Genomic DNA, 23,748 nt, shown 5'->3' with positions numbered 1-23,748 from the left:
GACACCCATAAGCTCCACACAGCTGATTGGAAGTGATTGAACGGCCTAGAGCCCTAGTGTCAGCCGTAACGAGCTGCCGAACTATAAATTGTTCTGCTTGCGAATCGTCCGTTCTATTTTTTTCATCTCGATAACTAGCCACAAGCCATCCGCTGCTCGCATTCCATCAACTACAGTCCATCCTCACATCAAAGACCAAACTCAAACACCATCTCGAAACGCCACGATAAGAACGGACGCATTTATTTACACCGTATCTACACCAATCCCATAAATTAGTTCTAGCAAGTAAATAACAGACAACAGCTGACCTCTGTGCCCTGGACGCAACTGGCAGTAACAAAAATATCCTCCTTTCCTGCCGCTCCGGCTATCCGGCTAGCGAACGGCTAGCTGCGTCAGCCGCTAGCGGCGGCAGGTTGTCGGGCCTGGTGTGACCAATCTACCTTGGACGGCACGGCGCCAGGCCGACAGAACAGCGCACCAGCTACTACCTTCGGTCACGAGAGAGCCCCTCAAACTCACTCCAAGCCACATATTCACACACTCACACATGCGCTCGTCAAACGTGATACAAAGCGGAATGTAGCGACGCAAGCCCGCTGCAAGGCCATATAACCGCCCGCTGCGTCAGCCCCGTACGGACGCACTCCACGCCGCTCGTCTAGTGGTGCGTATTTTCAGGCATGGTATGTCACTTACAGCCTATGTCTTCAGAACAAACTATCAGTGCACAAATAGCATCTCTCAGAGCCACAGTCAACAGCACATCAAAAACAACAAAACATCGCATCAAACAGGCGGAAACGGCCAGTGCACGTGCGGCAGTGAGCGAACAGCTTGCGCGCGGCGCACTACGACTACAACAGACCACAGACAGCCAATGCATAGACGGTGCAGTCTCCCGACGGGACGAACGGGACGGGGTACGGCCCCTGTCCGCCACACCAGCACTAATCTCTGAGATACATGGTAATATCGGCAGCGGGCAGACGCCCGAGGCAGAGCGCCGCTCGCGAGCCGTCGCCCCGACAACGCGTATATGTGTATATGTTGCAGGCACTTTAGAAAATCAGTCATTTTGTAAAATGCCTAGGCATTTTGCAAAATGCCTGATTTTCCAGGCTTTTTGCAAAAAGCCTAGGCATTTTACAAAATGACTGACTCTCCAGTCATTTTGCAAAATGCCTAGGCATTTTACAAAATACCTAGCCATTTTACAAAATGACTTAGCAGCGTGTTGTAGATACGAGTACCTAATTATATACGTTTTGGTAGCGTGTAGGTGGACCGAGGAGTCCAGCATTATGACCAGAGGAGTCCAGCAGTGGGAAGTCCATACCTACCTCATAATATGGCAGCTAGAAGCCTGATAAGGGTAAGATGTCGCCGGCTGAAGCGGGATCGGCCGACGCGGGAAACGCGGCAATCACAAGTTTGTGTTTACACACTCATAACTCAAGTTGTTACCGGCCGATTTTCAAAATTCTTTGACCATGAGATTGCCTGTACATTTCTTAGTCTTCTCACAAAATTTGACGCGAATCGAATATAATCAGCGGTAAGGAGCGCGATGTAAAGACGGAACCGTCCCGCCCCGGCACAGTCTACAATTCAGGCGGCGCGTAACGGTTAGCGCCGGCCGCCGCGCCGCCGCGCCGCCGCGGCTGCAGGATGTTTGACCTTACATCGCTATTACAAGAAAAGTTGTGACCCGATTTTCTTATTTCTTGCACGAGAAAATCCACAGTTCAATTCTGGACAGGTAGCCAAAATTTCACATTAATATCATGCTTGCGGCGCGAGTTATTGGCGAAAAACAGGAGTGGTGGGCGGAATCCGCCCCCCCCCCTTCCACTGCGCGTGTTAAAATGTGAGGATGAGAGAGAAAGAGTGGGAAATTATAATTAAATTCGAACGTGTTTTTAATGTCCAAATACATAATGCAGTTTTGTCCGTAAGGGCACAATCAAACAAAGACTACACTCATTCGTTTACATGTAATTATACATCAACCGGGCCTGCCTATTGACTAGGGCCGGTCTCCGGCTGGTTTTGTTAGGTCTAGTTTCAGGCAGAACATGAACGGCGTTGATGTACTTGGGAGTTTTTACAGCGTTAACTAAACAATGCTTTATGCTACAGCCGAGTCTGCAACTCAACCTGGTCGTTACTCAGCATTGTCGTCATCATAGAGCTTCACATCGATCAGCTACAGGCTGAACACGTACCTATAGGGTATAGGAAGACGTCCAAAAACTGTTAGCCATAGTATCTGTAGTGGGATCTACGTTCCATGCTGGTCAGGCATTTTGCAAAATGCCTAGTCATTTTGTAAAATGGCTAGCCATTTTGAAAAAAGCCTGGTTGCGTTCAGTCATTTTTCAAACAGCCGTCTTTTTGTAAAATGCCTAGGCATTTTACAAAATGACTGATTTTCTAAAGTGCCTGCAACATATATATAATAAAATATCACGACATAATATCAGCGGCGGAGGTTTTGATTTCTGGGAGCGCTCAGGACTCGTTTGGCCTGAGGCGGGCTGAGTTGGGTGCTCTGCACACTTAGAGATAAACGGATCAACAACGAGCGCACGGCTCGTTCTACAAACTAACAAAACATCTCGACATTCGTCCGCAATGCGCCGCACCGGACAATGCAGCTCACACAGTAACCGGTGACAGGAAGACACCAGAACATCGTTGTAAACACAGCTCGGGCTAGCAAGGTCTGAGAGCTCTGAATAACGACTTGATATACATGAGTATTATAACTAAACAGAAAACGTAACATTGCATAGCAAAATGGACCTGCAGTTATATATTGCCCTTGTAGTGTCAAGAATGTAAATATTTCCGAAAGAAACGGTGGCAATACCAGAGTGCCACTTCGAAATCCAAAATTACAAAACCAGACACTGCCTGGGGAATATCATCAGTGACCGCCCTGTGGCTAGTTTGATTCTCCGTTGAGCAAAAGATGCCGACTTGCACCGTGCTATCGGCATTGCACGCGACAATTTGTACAGTGCAGGAGCTCTGCCCGAGTGGGTGCTCCGTCCCTGGGCTTCTAGTCGCCCTCCTCTACGATAAATAGCCGCACCGGCCGCCTGCCCGCGGCGGCCGCGCATTTTTTTGATATGGTTACGTTTGTCGTGAGCTGGAGACACGGATCCGTGGAATGCTCCGTTGCTAAATCACTATCTGGCCCGGTCGGCGGGTGTGCCGACGGGCCGCGTCTGTCTCCTGCAGACCGTCTAGGCCACCACGTCCAGCTCCCGGGCGTCGTCCGCCTCCTCCCTGGGCCGTTTGAGCCCGTCGTCCCCCAGCTCCCGCTCCAGACCGCCACTGGGGTGCCGCCTACCAACTACTAGTTCCATCGGCTGCCGCTGCATGTCGCTGGCACCGCCGTTGGCGCGCCGCCGGTCCTCTTCATCGCCGGGTGGAGGGAAGACGGCAGGAGTCACGCCAGTCATCGGACGCAGGCCGGGCATCCCCGGTGGGCCGTTGGCGAGCTGCGCGGCGCACAGACCGGCGGCGTCCCTCTTCAGACCATCTTCCCCCACCTCCCTCTCCGCGCCTCCGCTGGGGCGCCGACGGGGCACCGTCAGCTCCATGGGCTGCCGTTGTCCCTCAGCCTCTCCAACCCCTCCACTACTGCCGTTGGTGCGGTGGCCGCCACTCTGCTGACTGGAGTCGTCCTCGGCGGCTGGCGGTGGCGGCGGGGTCGGGAAGGCGGGCACCTGGGACGGCGGCACAGCAGTCACAGAGCGCGGGTAGCGGCGAGGCATCGTCGGGATCCCCAGCTTCTTGATCTTGTCGTACAGCGTGCGGGACGGAACGTGGAACTTGCGAGACGCCTGCCGAAAGTGGGGCACGTCAGCAACGGGAGAAGGAAAATATATAATGGGGCGTCTTGCGCAGAAAGGAGCCTTCTAACAATAACTTACATCGGATTCTGGCTCTCGAATCAATTACGCCTACAATGACACCGAAACTATTGACACCGAAACCAGAGCTAAAATATTTAATCAATGCGCTTTTTCGTTAAAAAGTACACTATCACCACTCTAGAACGAAGCTTGATGACTAATGACAGTAAAGTCAAAAGAGGTCTATGCAAAAGCGAATAAATGATAGGCACAATGTCAACCACACCGATGCACGACAATATAGAATACGTTGCACTCAGTGAACTACAAAAAAAAAAAAACTGACAGCCACCTCTGTGCCAGATTTGTGTACCACCACTCCCTCCTCACACCCTGACCCACCTGAAGAGCGGTGAGTCCTCCACGGACGGCGTCCAGCGCCTGCTGCAGGTCAGACTTGCTGTACTGCTTGTAGCGCTTCCACTCGGGACGCATCGGCGTCGGTGCGTAGTTGATGTAGTTGTTGATGTAGCTGGCAGCTGTGGACAGCAGGCACGACGTCATTAGATGATGTCCCAGCAAAACGGTCCGCACACACGCGGCTATTATATGGGACGGCACTGGGGAACGATTGGCAACAGATTAAAAATGGATGGGCGTTTGTCGTTGAAATAGATTGAAAAGGACAACTGTTTGACAATGGTTTGATATCTCGCAACGGAGTTTGGTGAAATTGATTCGCACGATCCCGACCTAACACAGATTCGGTTAGATCTGCTCAGATAAGATGTCATGTTTGATATTTTCATCATCTCATCGGTGCGTGTGATCGATGAGCGAATGAGGCCGGCACGGTCCATCACACTGGGCTAATGAAAACCCATCAGTCAGTGGGCACTTCAGCGAGTGCCACTAGCGGCGCCGGCCCGCCCGCCGACGTCTGTTCACACCTGGTCCCGGTCCGCCCCGATCTGCCTTCACAGGGCGGAGACACAGGCGCAGAGGCCGTCCATCAAACGCTCACCGCCGCGCCGCGGTTGTCGCCGCGCGCCGAGCTTGTCGCAGCGTTTCTCCGCGACTGCCGCAGCGCGACATGCAGGTAAAAACCGAAACAACTCGCGAGTTGCGCGGCTTGAAGGATGCATGGGGCGGGGGTGGGTGAGGGCAGAGCTGGTGGGCGGGGGGCGGGGGCGGGGGCGGGGGCGGGGGCGGGGGCGGGGGCGGACGGTCTCGTCGGCGGTGACTCCAGCAGAGCAGCAATGAGACGGTAACACCGGGCGACTGTATGTGGCGGGCGGCACTCCCCGCTGCAGGATCTACCGCCGCAGGGTATACATAGTGGAGGTGTCGCATGAATAGTGGTCATGTGGTAACAACCAAAAAGAAGTGGAGAGCCCGAGAACATACAGAATGAATGATCATCAATGTGTTCACTGTTCCTGTTCATCATAATTCATAACGCTGATAGATGCGCTGCTACAACTTACACTGCGAAATAAGCCGAAATACAATGGAAGCAATCGGTGCATTTTGTGATATTATCAGATCAAAATTATCTGCACATAGTAAATGCGCCAGGTCGCATACCTTCGAACTTCGAAGCTGCATTCTTATCATCAGTTTCAAGTTTGACGGCTGAGGATCTCATTTGGGAGGAGTTACCATGTTTTGCTCGGCTGATCGCCCCAGCAAAACACAGCCATGCTATTCGAGTCATAACAACACCCTTCAGCGTGGCCACTGGCCAGACCGATACCGGTAAGCTGCAAGAAACGCCGTTCAGTGCCTCACTGCCACGCCGAACCGCAGATCCCATACCCGACTTCTAAAGCTTTAGGAGAGCAGTGGCGGCTGCCGCCCGCTAGCACAGTTCATTTCACCCACACCTAAGCTCGACAGCACCCTCCGAAGCCACCACAGCAGCTCCACACTAAACTCGGCTGGGAGCGAGCCATTGAACCAGCTCGCCGCCAACGGCTGCCACCGCAGCGGCCGTCACCGAACGTCGACACAGTGTTGTCGCCAGCCGTCGGTTGCGCATGATCTGTCTAACGACCGGTACAGTTAGGCCGGGGGGATCCAGGGCGTCGCAAGTCCATCTACGACACGTCGCAAGTTACGACACATATGCCGTCGCAAGTTGTGTCGTAGCGGAAAAGGAGGGATGTTGAGGAAAGAGGGGTTTGTCGGAGGATACGACAGAACGTAGCTGCGACGAGGCTTAAATACCCGCTTTACTCGAGAATTTAAAAGGCTACACGATCAGCTGATCCCGTAGTAAACGTCAGTAAGGTCGAAAACTCTATCACGCATAAAGGAACATTCGCCTTTCTGGTTTGCGAGCTTATGAGACAGCAAGGTCAAGCATGTTCTCTGATTCTGAAGCTTTGTATTAACTGGGTGACTTGTGGTTGCTAACGCTCACGTGATTTGCCATAAAATTTGGGATCGATCACAGGAGATTCGTGGCTATAGGGCATCTAGAATCGATGCTTTAGAAGAAATGAGTTCCGAGAGTTTGATGTCACAGAGAGGTAAGAAATTTGTAGATGGAGGTCACAATTGGAGGTTACAGAGGTCATCTGGGACACGTCAGGTCACAGAGGTCAACTTGGGGTCATCAAAGAGCTCAATTGGAGACCACGGAGGTAATCTGAGACACGCCAGGTCACAGACGGCAACTTGGGGGCACGTCAGGTCACAGAGGTCAACCTAGGGTCATCACAGAGCTCAACTGGAGGTCACGGAGGTCATCTTGGACACATCAAGTCACAGAGGTCAGCTTGGGGTCATCACAGAGCTCAATTGAAGGTCATTGGGGCGATCTGGGACACGTCAGGTCACAAAGGTCAGCTTGGTGCCATCAGAGAGGTCACTTAGAGGTCACAGAGGTCATATGGGACACGTCAGGTCACAGAGGTCAACTAAAGGTCATCAGAGAGCTCAATTGGAGGTCACCTGGGACACGTCAGGTCACAGAGGTCAGCTTGGAGTCATTAGAGAGCTCAATTGGAGGTCACGGAGGTCATCTGGGACACGTCAGGTAACAGAGGTCAACTTGGGGTCATCACAGAGCTCTATTGGAGGTCATGAGGGTCATCTGGGACAGGTCACAGAGGTTAGCTTGGGGTCATCATAGAGGTCACTTAGAGGTTACAGAGGTCATATGGGACACGCCAGGTCACAGAGGTTAAGTTGGGGTCATCACAGAGCTCAAATGGAGGTCATCTGGGACACGTCAGGTCACAGAGGTCAGCTTGGAGTCATCAGAGAGCTCAATTGGATGTCACGGAGGTCATCTGGGACACGTCAGGTAATAAAGGTCATGTTGGGGTCATCACATAGCTCTATTGGAGGTCATGGGGGTCATCTGGGACACGTCAGGTCACAGAGGTCAGCTTGAAGTCATCAGAGAGCTCAAAAGGATGTCACGGAGGTCATCTGGGACAGGTCAGGTCAAAAAGGTCAACTTGGGGTCATCACAGAGCTCATTGGAGGTCATCGGGGTCAGCTGGGACACGTCGTTTTTGGAATTGGGAGAATATTTTGGGGGATGCCCCTTGCAACGTCCAAGACCGCCTTTCTGGATTCGCCAGTAGTTGCTGGAATGGTGTTAGGCTACTTCATATCCCCGAATACCCCAATAAATGTGAATATAACATATTATGCACCATTTTTAACACTCTCGCTGGCACGGATTGAGGACTCATAGACGACCCGTCAGTTCAATCTCTATAACTCGCGTTAGCGTCAACGGATTGCAACCAAATTTTCAGGATCTAAAGTTTAAACAATTTTACACCTACCATGTAAATTTCGTGACCATGACCCGAATGACCTGTGACCTGTGACCTCTTCCTCAAGGCAAGGTCAACTTGCGACACAACTTACGACTGCTATTTCAAATTCGTAAGTTGTGTCGCAAATCAGGCTATTTGCGATAGACTTTACTACTTAAGTAACGCTACTCATCGATTGATCCCTTCAAAAACGACTTACTACACAACTTGCGACACGTCGCAGCTACGACGAGGCTTACGACGCTCTGGATCCCCCCAGCCTTAGCCTGCTGATTGCGACGTGCGCGCAGGCAGGCGCGGCGTCCGCGGCGACCGCGCGCAGCCCGACGGTCGGCCTCTTATTTCCGCCAGAGGCTGCGTGGCGCCGCGATGAACCGACTGTGAGTGTTTGTGTGTGTGTCTGTGGTGTCTGTGTGCAGTTTGGCGAGACGCCTCCGGTCAGTGGACGGTCTGCGCCCGGTAAAAAGGCTGCCCGGTGAGTGCGCGTGATGCCGGGCCCGGCGGCAGATGAGCAGAGAGGCAATTTGTCACCGCACACCGGAACGGCAGCTCGCAGAGCCGCGCCGAGCCGGTGGGAGCTGCCGCCGCCGCTCCAGAGAACTGCAGACGAAAGGGAAAGACGGGGTGGATGCAGAGATGAGTCTGTGACAGAGGAGAGAGATGGACGAATGGTCTGAGATGTTCTCCGAAATATAGAGTAGTAAAGTATCGGGTCCTTGAATGACAAATGTAAACTCCCATCTATTTTTGCCGATTAGCGAGCTCTTATGGGATGAAATTTTGTTTTAAAGTTATGAACGAACAGCGCTAAATCAGATGCTTACAGGCCTCACCGCTGCAAAATTATCCCCGTCGGGCGTCGAATAACATTTTGAAACTCCCCAGCAAAAGACGAAGAGAAACTTCACTCCCACAACAACACAACTACAACACCATAAATCATTGAACACGCCACGGTCTAGCGCGTCCCCACCTCCACCTACCCCCTCACACCCGTCCTTCTGGTGCGGCTCGTCTCGGGAAGATACCAAGCCTTCGTCGCTCCCAGGGCGGCGCCGCTTGCCAAAGGACCTCACTATGCTAACGAGCAAAAACCGCGCCGCTCTCGACAGATCTACGGCGCTCGTGGCCGCTGATAGCGTGCACCGATGCTGTATATTTCATGTCGCCCGAGCCTTTTTCAGGCCGGCAGAGCGCTGGAACGGCAGTCCGTGCTGAGCTCGGCACCGTATGGGAGGAGAGAGAGGCAGAGATTAGCGGCTGAAACCGTTCCGCAATCTGAGCGATGTCCCGTGATTAGGTCAGGTGAACGAGAGAGGTGCGCATCGCCTGGTGTCATGCACATAGACGGTTAGAAAACAACTCAGCAAACATCAAACCGAGTGGGTGTGACTCGACCAGTATCCCACGTAACAGATTCCCTGCTTTCAGCGGACACATCTAATAAAGAAACCGCAAATGTCGATGAACCAACGACGGCTATGACCCTTTCCGGCTCACCGCCGCGATGTCACAGAACGAATGTGTGACACGCCGTGACACTTCATGACACCGTGCGACACTGCGACACCGCGGATGGCGTGTCCATCGGCCGTCAATCTCCCCCACCAGTGACGAGTTGCGCTCACAGCGCAGTCCAGCACCGCAAAAACGTCCCGACCGACCACCAATCGACGCTGGGCCGCTCTGTACCCATCAACGGCCCTCAAACGGCGCCGGCGTTCGCGCGCGGTTACTGCCGCGCCGCTGAGCCGGCGGCGCGCGGCGGACGGCGCGCTGACCCGACCTACCCGAAGGTTCTCCCTCCCGGCGGCGGCGGCGGCGGCGCGAACGCTGACCTAGGGCACGGCGCAGCTCTGTGCGCGGCGCACAGCGCAGTCCGCGCCGCCGGCGCCGCGCACGATCCCAGGCCGTGCCACTTTTTGCCGCCTGTTTACGCGTTTCCCATTCATGCAGGCCAACTTTATGGGCCTTTCCCTTTACGAGCGGGCGCCATGCGAGAGGTGCACTCATTAAATATTGAACTCGGCTGGCCGATTATTAATACCGCTGTGAAATGGCCGTTGGGCGAAGCTGTTTGCGGCGCGGTAGCTAGCGGTGCCGGTGAAGGGAGGTAGGCGGCCGGGGGCGGTCGGACGGCAATGTCCGCAGGGTGCAGGAGGTGGGAGTCAGCGCTCCTTTCTCGGCTCTCCGGTACCTTCGGCAGACAACAGACAGAGGCGCACAACGCTCTGAGCTCGGTAATTGCAGACGAACTGAAAACATTTGAGAAAGGTGGGCGCTCAAAGACGACATAAAATAAGTGTAAATAAACAATGAACGTGTTCATACCTACATACCTACTTACATAAAGACAGGAATGACGTTTTCCCAACGACGTTTATCTGCTTCCATATTTGTCAGAACGTTCAAAATGAAATATTAGAATGTCCGTTCAGATTCAGCCAGTCATTTAGTGCATCATGCGGCAAACGAGCCGTGCATAATAAACCAGCTTATCCCGGACCACATTCATCTCATACCCTGCCGGGTGATACAATCTGCACACCTGTTGGCGACAACTCCAGCCGCGGCCACTGGGCAGTGGTGGACCATCTCATTTCTGCGCCGGCCACTGCGCACAGTTTTTACCGTCGAGACATAATGCTCTGTCCGACTGTCGCGATGGTCGGTAATCAGATGGCGAGATACGGCAAAAACGACCATCTGCGCGCAGCGCTGGGCACCGGCGGATTCCGGCGGTATGGTTCTGTTCCGCCGCGGCGGCCAGGTGATGACAGTCGGTCAGTGACCACTGACCAGTCATCCGACAGCCACAATCAGCAATACTTCTCCGTTCCATTCGCAGTTTTACTACCTCATCGGAGATGACCAGTGCACAGTGGCCCTTTTTCAGAATTAGCACGCATAAATTCAAAATATTTTTTCTCCTCTTTTGAGTAAAAAGCAGTCTAATCGTATGCAAAACATTCCAAACTATCCGATGGTGCCATTTTTACCTCCTAAAAAATAATTATCTTTGGTAAAACTGACCGCAAACACGAAGTTTGTCGAGAGGCGCGCGGACACCACCGGCGGACCCTAAAAAGTAGGATGAGATGAACATCAATTTGTAAGGCTTTCGGTGAGAAAATATTAAAAATTAGTGGCATGGCTGTGAAGCTGAGTTTACGTAGAAGCCCTAGAAACCACAATTTTCATTGTACAAACTTAAATAGAGCACTTTTGCCAAATATTGTGGACACAATAACAGGACAATTATTAACTGGAGATGGCGGCATACATATGAAGCTTTATGTTAAGTAGCACACTCTGGGACATGTCGTAATATACATCGTTCGAATCGCCGATCTCTTCTGACCATGTCCACCAAAGGGCATCGCGCCATTTTGCGCCATTTTGCTTCTACGGTGGATAACGTGAGCCAGTTCAGTCCGCGAGCGGCTGTGGCTCCTGTCCGATACGACTAAGCTCATTGACCTGGCTCGAAGCTGGTGTCACCTGGTGTGCGCCTAAATGTGGCTTGACTTTTGCCATAAGATGTGCTTATTGAAATGTCATGTAGGCATAACGCTGTGCTCAAGAAAAACTGTCCGATTTCTTGTCGCGTTTGATGTCCAAGCCGCACAAGTCCCGTGGTCGGCTTAAAGGGACTGTCCCACCTTCAAAAAATTGCTTTGATATACTGTTCTCGTGTTGCAAGACATAGATTAGGGGCCCCTGTACACGAAATTGGCAAACATTCGGCCCATAGTTGGCTAATTGTTTAAAAATTCCAATTTAAAGCTTTTGGATCGATTACGTCATATGATACTCTGCAGTACTGGCCTGGGCCCATGAGCAAAGTAATATAATATAGTCTGTTCAAGATTCAATATAATAAGTCTGCAAAACACATTCCAGCAATTGTAATTGAAGCAGAATGAATTGTAGTGACCTGCATTTGTATTTTTGTTGTGTCTGTGAAAAATAATAAATATACCTACTTATTGGAAAAATTGTGGCCTTTCAGCACATTTGGCAGAGTTGTGACTTGTGTGACTCTGATGTAGTGGCTCATGTGGAACGCAACAAGCTGCGGAACAAGCTTGAATAGCATTTTGCCTCAGGGCTATCTGCCAGAAACATTTCATCTGCATGAATTTATCTACAGGCAAGTCTGACAAATTTGTGGATTAACTGGGGACCTTGTAAGCCTGCATATTAAATTCTAGCCTACCAGCTCAGCCCTATCCTCAGTTTCAGCATTCAGCATGATAACAGTTCTGATCAAGTTCTGATTGTCACCACTGAGACACCAATGGAGTCCTCTGAAATTTTGCCTTTTAATTAAATTATTTGTAAGAGTTTCAAGCTATATTTAGACCAAACATTTCACTCTCAAAGATCTGCGACCTACCCCACTCGTCCAGTAGGATGCCTGGCGCGCAAACAGTCCAGCAGTGAGCTGCCAGCCGGCACGCAGGGCAGCAGCAGGCAGCGGCAGCAACGGCAACTGGTGAACACGTCTTGGACTGCAGCCACAACATAATCTAGGCTAGCGTCTATTCAATTTGTCCATGTACAAGTCCCACAGCTCCTGCCCGAGGTGCCCGAGGTTGCGCAAGTCAGGGAACTGACCACCTCCAGCCCAGGCGTGGTTCACTGACTCAAGATATTTCAACTGACCAGTCAGAGTTCATGTTTTGCAACTTTTATCCAAGTTATTTGTAATTGTAATATTCTAAACTGAATTTTAGGCATGACTTCATTTTTCAAGAGCTACAAAGAACACACCTTCCCTGTGCAGCACGTCTATTGTCCTAACATTAGTCACATAGTTGCAAGAAGCGACTTGAATGCGGAACCTGCCTGTTTTGAAGCCCTGTTGTCTGTTGGGTGACACTGCACAGAGGTAAGGATGGGGTGTGATTTTGCTGCTGTTTGTCAGGTTCAATATGTGTGTCAATGATCACAAAGTACTCTAAAGGTTTAAAAAATGCACAGCATGGCCTAACAAAGCACATTACCTAGGTTTTGACAAGCAGCGCAGCGACTGTGGTACAAAGGCCCAGTCCTGGTCCCATGCTCATGTTAGTAGCTGGATCTGCTCCCAGGAAACAAAGGTAAAACACTATTGGCAGCTTTAAGATGAAATCTGCAGGAAAACTAAGCCATCTATAAAATCTAACATAAGCTTAAAAGCGCAACAGAGCATTTCTGATTCAACGTGCAGCACTTCCGCTTTCATCCGCCATCAGCAACTCAGTTCAAAGAATGATGCATTACATCACTAAAATTTATTTCAAAATACCTCTGCATGGTGTTTACACAAACAACAGTTCTTTACTAGACATGGTCGACCTCAGGCCACCCACACTTCAGCAAACAGGGTATTATCAATGTTTAACGGCTCAAGGTTAGTCGTCTTGGATGTTCAGAAATAAAAAGGTGAACATTCATTGTCTCTTCCTTATTTGTCACCATCAATAGATTGTGGACTCCTCAGAGCATGTCTTGATTATGGAGTTGAAACAGCAGTGAGCAAATCATTTATGATTTTGATACTATGATTAATTTCAGTGAGTTGCACACTTGAACTTGACACCTGCCATTGATAAGTTCATGGCTCTTGCATTCTTCAGTCACATGTAGGACGGCCTCTTAAATATTTAAATACAAAAATAAAAATACTGCTAGAATTAGAAGACTATTAGAATTAGTTTGGCATATCAATTTAATTCTCCACCTCGTGGCGCCGGGCGCTGTTCCAAGAGGCGTTGTTATTTTTCAAGGTTTCAATAAAAAACAAGTCGACAGATACAGAAACTTCGGAAAAGGCGGAAACGTCACAGGTTTTAAGTGCCAATACCAATACATTGTGGCACTTATTTGCACAGATGTCAAAATCAAACACAAATTTCTTTGCGATGAAGTAATTGCTGGAGAAACGGTTTTCACGGCTCTGATTTTCAAAGAACGCCCATCAAGATGGCTATCTCAACTCAATTCTAATGTTAAGGTGGGACAGTCCCTTTAAGATCTAACGTCAAAAGCGCCTATGTGTTTGTATTGTTCGCGTCGCGCTGACCTTAGTTGCTGCCCGGCCGGGGCCGACTAACGGTGGCTGGCAACAGCTGTAGATGCGGTCACGTGACGCCCTGGGGCGTCCTGGCGGTCAGTGCAGCGCGGTCGGTTGGCGGGCTCGCCACACTTGCGTTCGGAGCGGCCTGGGCCGGCGGGCGAGCCGTGCGAACGTGCGCCAAATCTTGGGCCGAGCGGCCTGTCGCTGTTGGGCCGAATCTCCTTGGGCAGTTCGTTTCTTTTCTTCTCTTTGCATTGGCAGGGAATACGTCCTTGATCACGTGGTGATGTCTTGCACCACTTTCAGGTAATGTGAGAATTAATGCGTGCTAATTCTGAAAAAGGGCCACTGTGCAGTGCTGACCAGCTACCTCGTCCTCTCGACCGAATCCCGTGCTGAACTGTCTCGCCAATCGTTCGGCAGTGATGCCGGACGTCACTGGTCCTCGATCACCAGTCGTCCTTCCGTGGCGGCCGGTCGGCGCGGTGATCCCCGTCCCGTCCGTCCGAGCCGGACCGTTACATCCGGGGGCGGTGGTGACCGGCCGGCGGCGGAGGTGGCGCGGCCTTGTCCACGGCCGTTCGCTGTGACATATACGAGCGTCACGTGACATATAGGAGCGTCACGTGCCCGGCACAGAGGGGGCGTGACGCGACCGCGGGGCCCGCGCGCACGGCGCAGACGCCACCGCCAAATGGGTCACCGCGAGACGGTAAGACCAAACAAAAAACATGCGCCGCTCAAAGGACAGTGTGATTACAGGAATATTTCCGGAGACAGACGAAGCGCGATGGGTAGGTATGGGTCAACTTCAGAAGATAGCACCAGAGCATGTCACTGAATTTGAGCGAGGAATCCACAAAATCATTCCTTGATGCCCGATGCCCATTGCTCGAGAACATTATAATTTAACAGAAGGTAGGGTAAAGTAAACATTAATGTTTCAGATTATACAAAAACATATATTGCATCAAGCAAAATCCGCCGTGAGAAACGCCAGCAGAAAACGAAAACAGTTTATTCCACGCGAAAGTTTGCCTCGCATTCCCATCGAAACGGGCTTATCTCGGTCGGGCTCGCCTCCACTCCAGCTCCGGCTCAGTTACTTCCGATCCGTCTCGGTGCCGCCCGTTCCTCCGCTCACCTCATCTCACCTCAGCTCACTCCGTGCTCACCTCATCTCGGCTCTGACGGCGGGCGTGCGGCCGACACGGGTCCAGCGCACGATTTCGCGCCAATCTCGCACACAATTATTTCCTAAAAACGCTCGCGTGCGGGAGGCCGCGCAAAAAGCTCGCGCAAAAAGGCCACACGCTGACATCTGACCAGCTCTAATGATTCAATATATGTATACAAATCAGATTTGGCCAGCACGCCGGTCGAGTGCTGACCCGCGGTGGACGAAAAACGTCTCGGGCGGTCGCTATTCGGAGCCGCGTCGCGACGACCCAAATGACCGCTGACCGTTCGTGCGGAAGGTAAGGGAGCTGTCGGCGAGGGCGATCTCTCAATTTTCGTGAGCACCGGTCCCAGATCGATTCCCAGGCGGTGTGGCGAGCACCGGACCGGTCGCGCGCGGATGGGCTCACTGTCGACTGGACATTGACAGGGCCGGAAGGGAGACGTCGCGCACGGTAGCGTCAGCGAACCGGGCATTGTTTGACGGGCACAGCGAAAAGAAGTGACCCCCGACAGATGAGATGACGCTCCCGCGGAATATCAACGAAGCCATGATTTGCGGAGAGGTCTTGCGTAACCCCTTGAGGGAACGACCGCCCTAGAAGCTGGTTGCAACACGTGAACCAGAATCCAGAATGTCAAATGGCCGTGTGATTGAGTCGTTTTTCATGGCCTTGTTAGCTACGTGACACGCATGTCGGTCCATATGGCCGCGTTTTTCTGCAGCGGCTCGTATGGAGCCATCGCAAACAATGGAACACGAAAGGCAAACAAAGATGAGCGGAGCTCGACAACATCGGACATGACAACTAACAAAGGTGTTGTAGACTGGCGGAAACTCACTATTCTTAGCAAAGCTAGCCCAAATCGATCTAATTCTAATCAAAACATATTAGTTCACAATCCATGATTCCCAGAATGTCTATTTCATGAATAGACATGACACAGCGACAAATGCAAAATACGTATCACCACGTGCGTGTTCCGTCAGCAACCTCTCAGCATACGGAACATCCTCCCCCAAGGGAAATCTCCCCAGTGACTGAAACTGTCCACTTGCCAACCGACAACACGCGGTGCAGACAATGGACACTTCAGCAGCAGCCTACAAAGCGAGGTGTGGCCGGCCGGTGCTGTTCATCTGGGGCTGAGCTCCAGCGGGTACAGTCTCTGAATGGGTCTGGAGACCTCAGTACCGTCGCTGAGCTGGACTGAAGCCGACCGCGGAAGCCCGTCTCTTCCAGCATGCAGCTGCGCGATTCTACCTGTTCTCCAAAGAGTTCTGGATGTGGTAGGATTGTCGCCGATGAGCACAAGGTCTCCAACATTTGGTTCGTCAGCTTCTTGTCGTCGGATCGCTCTCAACTCACGGATATACTCATTTTTCCATCTCTTCCACAGATGCGCCAGCACCTGCTGACGATGCCTCCACCGAGCGCCGAGTGCCGATCCGTCCATCCCCGATTCTGTCAGTGACGCATCCGATACTCCGTTTTCCAAGCCAGAAGAGTCTGTGGTAGATTCCAGAAGAAAGTCATTTGGAGACAATGGCCGTGCGTCGTTCAAGTCGTCGCACACCGCCGTCAGGGGTCTTGCGTTGATGACAGCTTCTATACGACATAGGGTGGTCTCCAGCTCTCGGAATGTCAGCAGACTCTTGTGGAGGGTTCTCTTCAGAGCATCTTTTGTAGTCCGAACTAGTCGTTCGTAGAACCCTCCCCACCAAGGCGCCCTGGGCACGTTGAACTTCCACACAACGCCGCGGTTGGCGAGTCGTGCAGCAGCCCCCTGGAAGTTTGTTGCATTGTCACTGAATATGACCTTCGGCAGTCCTCGCCGAGCCACGAACCGTTCGAAGGCTTCCAGGAAGGCAGCAGTTGACAGATCTGTCACCAGCTCAAGATGAACTCCCCTTATTGCAGTGCAAACAAACAGCACGAAGTACGTCTTCACCACTCCGCTGTTCTTGGCGTACAGTGGCCCACCGAGATCAACACCAATCCGTGAGAACGGGTCACCCTTGCACACTCGTTCCTTCGGCAGGGGCGCACTCACTTGACTGTAAGGTTTCACATGAAGCGCACGGCATCGAAGGCAGGAGCCGATTACATGGCGCACCTTTCGTCGGGCTCTAAGGACCCAGAATCTCTCTCTCAGCGCGAACATTGTCTGTTGAACACCCGCGTGGAGCATGCTGTGGTGGAGATGTAGGATGAGCAGGGTGACGTACGGGTGATCAGCTGGCAGCAGAATGGGGTGTTTTTCTGCCTCAGTCAGCTCTGATTCTTGAAGACGCCCTTTCAGCCTCAGCACAGAGTCGCTGACAAAAGGGTTGAGCTGGTACAGGGTTGACGTCACTGGCAGAGTTCCCTCTTCTTCCAGTTGCCTAATTTCTCTCTGGTATTCATCCTGCTGCGTTTGACGAATCCAAAGCATCTGGGCTCTTTCGATCTCCTCTGCTGTTAAGGGACCTGTGGCTGGCGTTTCATGTCTTGACTTTCTTCCCCAGCGAAGAACCCATGCTGTCACGCGATGAAGACGTGTGAGGGTGCTGTAGTCGCTAACTGACATCAGCTGACCGATTCCGACCCTTTCCTCCTGTCTTGTGCTGGCGGGCACCACGATCTTTTGCACCCGCTCTTCATCGTGGCATACGTCAGGCTCCGGTTCGCTGCTGGATGACCCCGGCCACGAGGATGGTGGGAGACCCAACCAATCCGGTCCGTGAAGCCAGAGGCTACTCTGAAGATAGGAGGCAGGAGTTCCTCGGGATGGCAAGTCGGCGGGGTTGTCACCTCCACTGCAGTGTTTCCAGCTGGCTGGAGAAGATAATTCCCGTATTTCTTTCACCCGGTTCTGCACGTACACGCCCCAACGGCCAATATCTCCCTGAATCCAGTGCAGCGCCACCCGAGAATCTGTCCAGAAGAACTCCGCTGTAGGGGACACCGGCAGGTGTTGTTTCACAAATGCCATGAGGCGTGCAGCGATAACAGCTGCCGTCAGTTCGAGTCTAGGAATTGTCACTCGCTGTGTCGGGGCCAGACGTGCCTTGCACATCACGAGGCTGGTGTCTTGTGTTGGGTTTCCTGTATCTGTCCGCATATAGACGACAGCCGCAAATGCTTCCTGACTCGCATCGCAGAATACATGCAGCTGGTAGCAGCAACCAGCACTCAGGCCATACGTTCGTGGCACCACGAATCTACCTAGCTCTTCCATTTCCGCCAGCCACCTTCTCCATAGGACACTAACATCTGTCCCGACGAGTTCATCCCAGTCCATTCCTCTCTTCCAGAGCTGTCTCAACATCATCTTCAGACGGATGGAGAAGGGAGCCATTAGGCCAACTGGATCGTAGAACTGAGCGGTGGTTTTCAAGATGCTACGCTTTGTTTCTGTTGCCCCTCGGGCGTACTTGAGCAGAGACTCTACGTTTAATTCTAGGGTGTCGGTGTCAGGCACCCACGTGATACCCAAGACCTTTTCTTCTGCACGACCTTGATCGCAGAGAGGCTGGGGGCTCGCGTTTTCTGATGAGCTCTGATTCCACTTCGTCATGGACATCCGAGCGTCTTGGAACACTTCTCTTGTTCTGCTCTTCACTTGTCGGGCCTCCTGTTCTGTATCCACGCTGGTGATAAGGTCATCACAATAGATATCCCGCCGCAGGAGGGCGACCAGCTCCGGATCTGTTTTCTCGTAGGTCTCGATGTGATGGCGAATCGTCGCTTGCAGTAGGAATGGAGACGCATTTACTCCGAACACGACTCTGGACATACGGTATGTCGTGGGACAGGCATCAGTTGCACAAGCCTTCCACAAAAACCTAGTAACGTCGCGATCTTCGGGGTGTAGTGCGATCTGGAGGAAGGCCTTCTCCAAGTCTGCGGTCAGTCCTACTCGCCTGAATCGGAATCGGAGAAGCAGACCGGTGAGATCTGCGATCATATTGGGACCGGCCAGCAGGTTGTCATTCAATGAGCAGGGCGCACCGGCGGTGGCGTCAAAAACAACGCGAACTTTCTCGCCCTTGTACACTGCGTGGTGCGACAAATAGTGAACCTGTCCATCGGGGGGAGAGCGCGGAGCCCTCTCGGCGTGTCCCTGATCCAAATAATCTTGAATGGCCTCGTCGTACTGCGACAATCGGCCACTTCGTTCCAATGACTTCTCGCACGCTGCCAGTCTAGCTCTAGCAAGGCCTTCGTTCGTCGGCAGCGGACTACCGCTTGTCTCTTTCCATGGCCACCGCACCTGATAGCGGCCATCAGGCAGGCGCTCGAGCGTTCGCTCAAAGTGATCCAGAGCTGCCTGGCTTTCTTCATCTTTCTTTCCGCGGTCGGCACCTTCAGCGCTGATTCCGATGCTTTCCAGATCCCATAGACTTTGGAGACTGTCACGAGTCTCTTCGACCTTGATAAAGTTCGCCATCGTCACTTCGGTGGATTCGGTTTCAGCCGCTACTTTTGCGAGCTCGACAGGCCCAGAGAGGATCCAGCCAAATCTTGAGCCAAGAGCGACCGGCCCGGATTCTCCCTTCTTCATCCTTCCGTCGAGGACGTCATGAATGTAGTCCAGTCCAAGCAAGATCGACACGGGCATAGTGTCGCCTTCTGCTGTGATAGGCTCGCTCAGAGTCAGCCCTGCAAGATGCGGGTAAGCTCTCACGTCAGGTGTAGCTTGTGGAGGTGCACAGCATATCTCAGGCACCTCATATGCCGCTATTCCTATAGGTGTGCTGCGGACGCCAATACCGGTCAGAGATACCTGTACTTTCCTGAGCTTTTGGTGCATCGTGCCACCGCCAAAAGATTGGACTTTCATGTCATCTCGAGATATCTGCCGGCATCTAAGGAGATTGGCAGCGTCTGCCCTGATAAAGGACTGGTTGCTGCCGGTGTCTAGCATGACGCGTATCGTCTGTCGATGCCCTTCATCTCCCTCAGCTACTACCTGGGCTGTCTGCATTAGAATCCTCTTTGTTTTGGAGGAAGTCCCTTGCGTGGTAGCGGCTACCACAGTTGCATCCGGACCCTGTTCTGTCACCTCTTCAGCCGATTGAGTCACAGTGACCACTGAGCGTGGGGCGCCTCGCTCGCACAGCAGAGGGTGGTGCGGCCCTCCACAGCGCTCACACCTTGGACCGTTTGCTGGACACTCCGCCGCCCGATGCCGCAGCTCTAAGCATCGGAAGCATGCGCCTGCTCTCACCAGCTTTTCACGGCGCTCACTCACTGTCATGAATTTCGCCTTTCGACACTTGCTTGTCGCGTGCTGGTACCCGCAAAACAGGCAATTCATGACAGCTGCGGGGCGATTCACATTTCCCGAGACGGCCGCCCCGGACACGGCGGCGAGGGCGGACACGGACGGCACCGGCATCACGCTCTCTCCGCTTCTCTTTGCCAGGGTCTCCAGCGTGTGTCCGTGAGCTGACAAATATTTGACCGCGTTTTCTGTGAGGTCTGCTGGAGCCTCCCAGCCCCGCTCTTTCAGATGAACCTTTAGCTGGCGAGGACAGCTATTCAGGAACTGTTCGGTGGCGATTAAATCAAAAAGTCCTTCGTATGAAGCGTCCGTTCCTGAAAGCTCAATCCACCTTCTAAGGCACATGTTTATCCTGCAAAGAAACTGGCTTGGGCTCTCGTCTGATTCTGGGCTCGTATTGCGCAGCTTCTGGCGATAGCCTTCCGCTGTAAGGCCATAGCGCTCAAGAAGTGCTGCCTTCAGTTCATCAAAATCGCATGCTTCCTCCTCGGACAGTCGGGAATAAGTGTCTAGGGCCTTACCTGTCAGGAGGGCACTCAGCTGGCCAGCCCAGTTTTCCTTGGTCCATCTGTTGAGGCGCGCATGTCTTTCAAAGCGTTTAATGTAACTGTCCATATCGTCCTTTTCCTCATCAAATGTGGGCATTCTTGGACCGGTAGGTGCCTTTCCCTGAGATGCCTCTTGATCTAAAGATGTTTCAGATGTGCAACGAAGTCTAGCAATCTCTAATTCGTGTTGTCGCTCTTTCTCCCTTTCCTGTCGATCCTTTTCTTTCGCTTCTCTTTCCTTCTCCCTCTCTTCTCTTCTTTCTTCTCTTTCCCTTTCTTTGGCCTTCAAGAGCTCAGCACGATCCATCTGTTCGTTCGCATATTTCAGGGCTGATTCCCCGCTTAATCCATACTTTTCCGCCAGATCTAAGTAGTCCTTTAGTCCTGCCAGGGTCGCCATTATGTTGTAGACTGGCGGAAACTCACTATTCTTAGCAAAGCTAGCCCAAATCGATCTAATTCTAATCAAAGCATATTAGTTCACAATCCATGATTCCCAGAATGTCTATTTCATGAATAGACATGACACAGCGACAAATGCAAAATACGTATCACCACGTGCGTGTTCCGTCAGCAACCTCTCAGCATACGGAACAAAAGGTATAAGTTACATCAACAAACTATTTACATCGTGAATTTGCCGCAAAAAAAAAATAATGTTGAACTTTGAAGTAAATGATATCCTTTATTTTGCATCTACCTAGCGGTGGCCAAGCGATCGAAAAAAAATGGAATCGGCGTTTGGTTTAGAATCAGACATGGTCTTTGGTTAACTGACTGGGACTTCGAAGGTGGATTTTTTTAACAGACCCATATCAAACACTTGAACCAGTTTTCATGAATTACAGAGGGTTTGTGATCAGACTGTTGTACAAAATTGTGTTCGTGTGGCGTATGCACGGAAACATTTGTGGAATGACGGAAGAAAATGGTCGAAATCGTATAACCTATTATTACTTAGTCTGCATCGCTCGTGCATATCCAAATTTAGGAACGGACAAAGACATCGCGAATAGCCTGTCTATCCCACAGGCATCCTGGCATACCTTCCTCGCCCCACACCTTTCCCTCGCCATGATACCCGTTCAGAGCCCGACTACTATCGACTATCGGTCCGTCCTGCCTTCCTGGCAGTCGGGCCGCGTTTGGCGCGGGCAGCCCTCTCGGCATCCCGCCTCTCCCACTCAGGACCGCTCGGGTTATTAGCGACATATCGGCTGCAGCCGATACATCGACTCAGTGATGAACAGGCAAGGGTTCATCAGTCGGCATTAGTGGAATGGAGCACCGCCCCACCATATTGCCAATAAGGCCCTGCTGTGGCCGCCGGGGCTGCGCAGATAACCGGCTGAACACGGTACTAATCACGGACTGGTCACCGCGCCGCGACTATTTCGGGAGCCGGGCCGGAGATCCCGGAACGGACGGCGACGGGACATAGACAGTCGCCACGTGATGACTTGATTAGCTTATCGGAAAGTGATGTAGGCAAAAGATAAGCTTCTTAAGCCACTGCAGTGCACGGTGCAAAATGCACATCGAGAAGACGAAACGTTAATTAAATGGACCACACAGGATTAACGTACAAATTAATTGTACAATGTGCATCAAGAGCACACCTGACTAGAAGCTTATCTTTAGAGAGGACGGTACGGCAGCACACTTGGAAAAGACCGATGCAGCTCCGGCTCGTCTCCCCAGTCAGCCTGCCGCGCTGGTCAGACCGCCGCCCAAAGCCATCCGGGGAGGAGGAGGAGCCCATCTCGCGCGGCGCGGCGCACATAAACAGCGCAGCGCGCCATGGGCCGGGCCGCGATGCGGCTGGCGGACCGGGGCGGCCGTGATCGGACCAGCCTCCCGCCGGCGGCTCGAGCGGCGCAAGAATGCCGCGTCGTGCCCGGCCGGCAATATACGATCACATATAGCAGCGGCGCGGCGCACGGCCGGCTTTTTGCGCTCGTTGAGCACGGCCAGGGGTGGGCGGCCGGCGGACGGACGGCGGGCGGCGCGCGCGGCGGCCTTTCACGCGCGGCGGACCGGCGGCGCGCCGTGCAATGCGCTCGGGCCGGCGGTAAACAGGTGCGTCGGCCGGCCGCGCCGCTCCTATTCCGGCACCTGCAGCCGCGCCATGGCTGGCCGCTTTCTAATGCCGCCGCCGCGCCGCGACGCCCGACGGCAAAAAGACGGCTGCAGCATCTCTTTTCACCGGCTCGCGCGCGCTGGCGAGCGGCAGGGTCGCGGCCCGACGTGTCGCCGCGCGCCGGAGCCGTGTCAGAGAGCATCCGCGGACAGCCGGCCGCCGCCCAGGCGCGGTCTCAGAGCGCTAATGGTCTAATCGGCGACGCCCACGCCGCTTTCGCACGATTACCGCATCGTTGGCGACGTCGGACAAATGGCGATCGGGCCGGCGGCGAGGCCGTGTGGCGGCCGCCGAGGGCGCCCCGGGCACCGCCGGATACACCGGTTTATTATCGTGCGAAACGCGGCGAGCCGGGGCGCCGCCCGCTTGGCCCAGGTCAAGTGCCGGCCACCGGCCGATCGGGCGTTTAATTACTGTCAAAATTATGGTCGAGCGGCGATCGACGGCGTCTATAAACGGGGCGGCGCAAATAAAAACGCGGCCGCGCCGCCGAGGCGAAGAGCGGTCGCCTAGGCACTGAACCCATTACGGCAGTTAAACAGCACGGCGTTAATTATCTGTGCCGTTGCGGCAGCGCGGAATCGACATTCATCAGAGCCGGGCCGGCGTTCGGCGGGTGCGCCCGCGGCGAGATGCGAAATACCATAGCTCATCAGCGCGGCGGGCGTCGGAGCGCCCGGCGGCGGCGGCTGCCCTCTCATGGAGCTGTCAGCGGCGACCGGCGAGCCACCCCGCGACGGCAGCTCGCGGCCAGACGCACATGACCGCCCCGCGTCCGCTCTGCTCTTCCGAGAGCAAGACGGCCGAACGGCCGCACTGAACCACTGCCAGCGCGCCGGTCGGCCGTTCAAGCAAAAAACCATTCTCGATCCGA

General features: G+C 53.1%; 1 protein-coding gene across 1 annotated transcript in view; it reads right to left on the bottom strand.

Annotated features, from left to right (window-relative positions):
- Nucleotides 1-227: 227 nt before the first annotated feature.
- LOC122376116 (protein tramtrack, alpha isoform-like) overlaps nt 228-23,748 on the bottom strand; it is a 50,871-nt gene continuing 27,350 nt past the window's right edge. The window contains exons 5-6 of the mRNA XM_043355814.1: nt 4,275-4,411; nt 228-3,860 (exon numbers count right to left, since the gene is read on the bottom strand). Of these exons, the coding sequence (XP_043211749.1) occupies nt 3,258-3,860; nt 4,275-4,411 (740 nt within the window). The 3' untranslated portion in view covers nt 228-3,257. The remainder of the gene's footprint in view (nt 3,861-4,274; nt 4,412-23,748) is intronic.

Source organism: Amphibalanus amphitrite, unplaced genomic scaffold, assembly GCF_019059575.1.
Source record: "Amphibalanus amphitrite isolate SeventyFive unplaced genomic scaffold, NRLGWU_Aamphi_draft 002023F_arrow, whole genome shotgun sequence".
Classification (NCBI taxonomy): Eukaryota; Metazoa; Arthropoda; class Thecostraca; order Balanomorpha; family Balanidae; genus Amphibalanus; species Amphibalanus amphitrite.
Note: the sequence above shows the minus strand (reverse complement) of the source record. Positions and strands in the feature narration are given on the sequence as shown.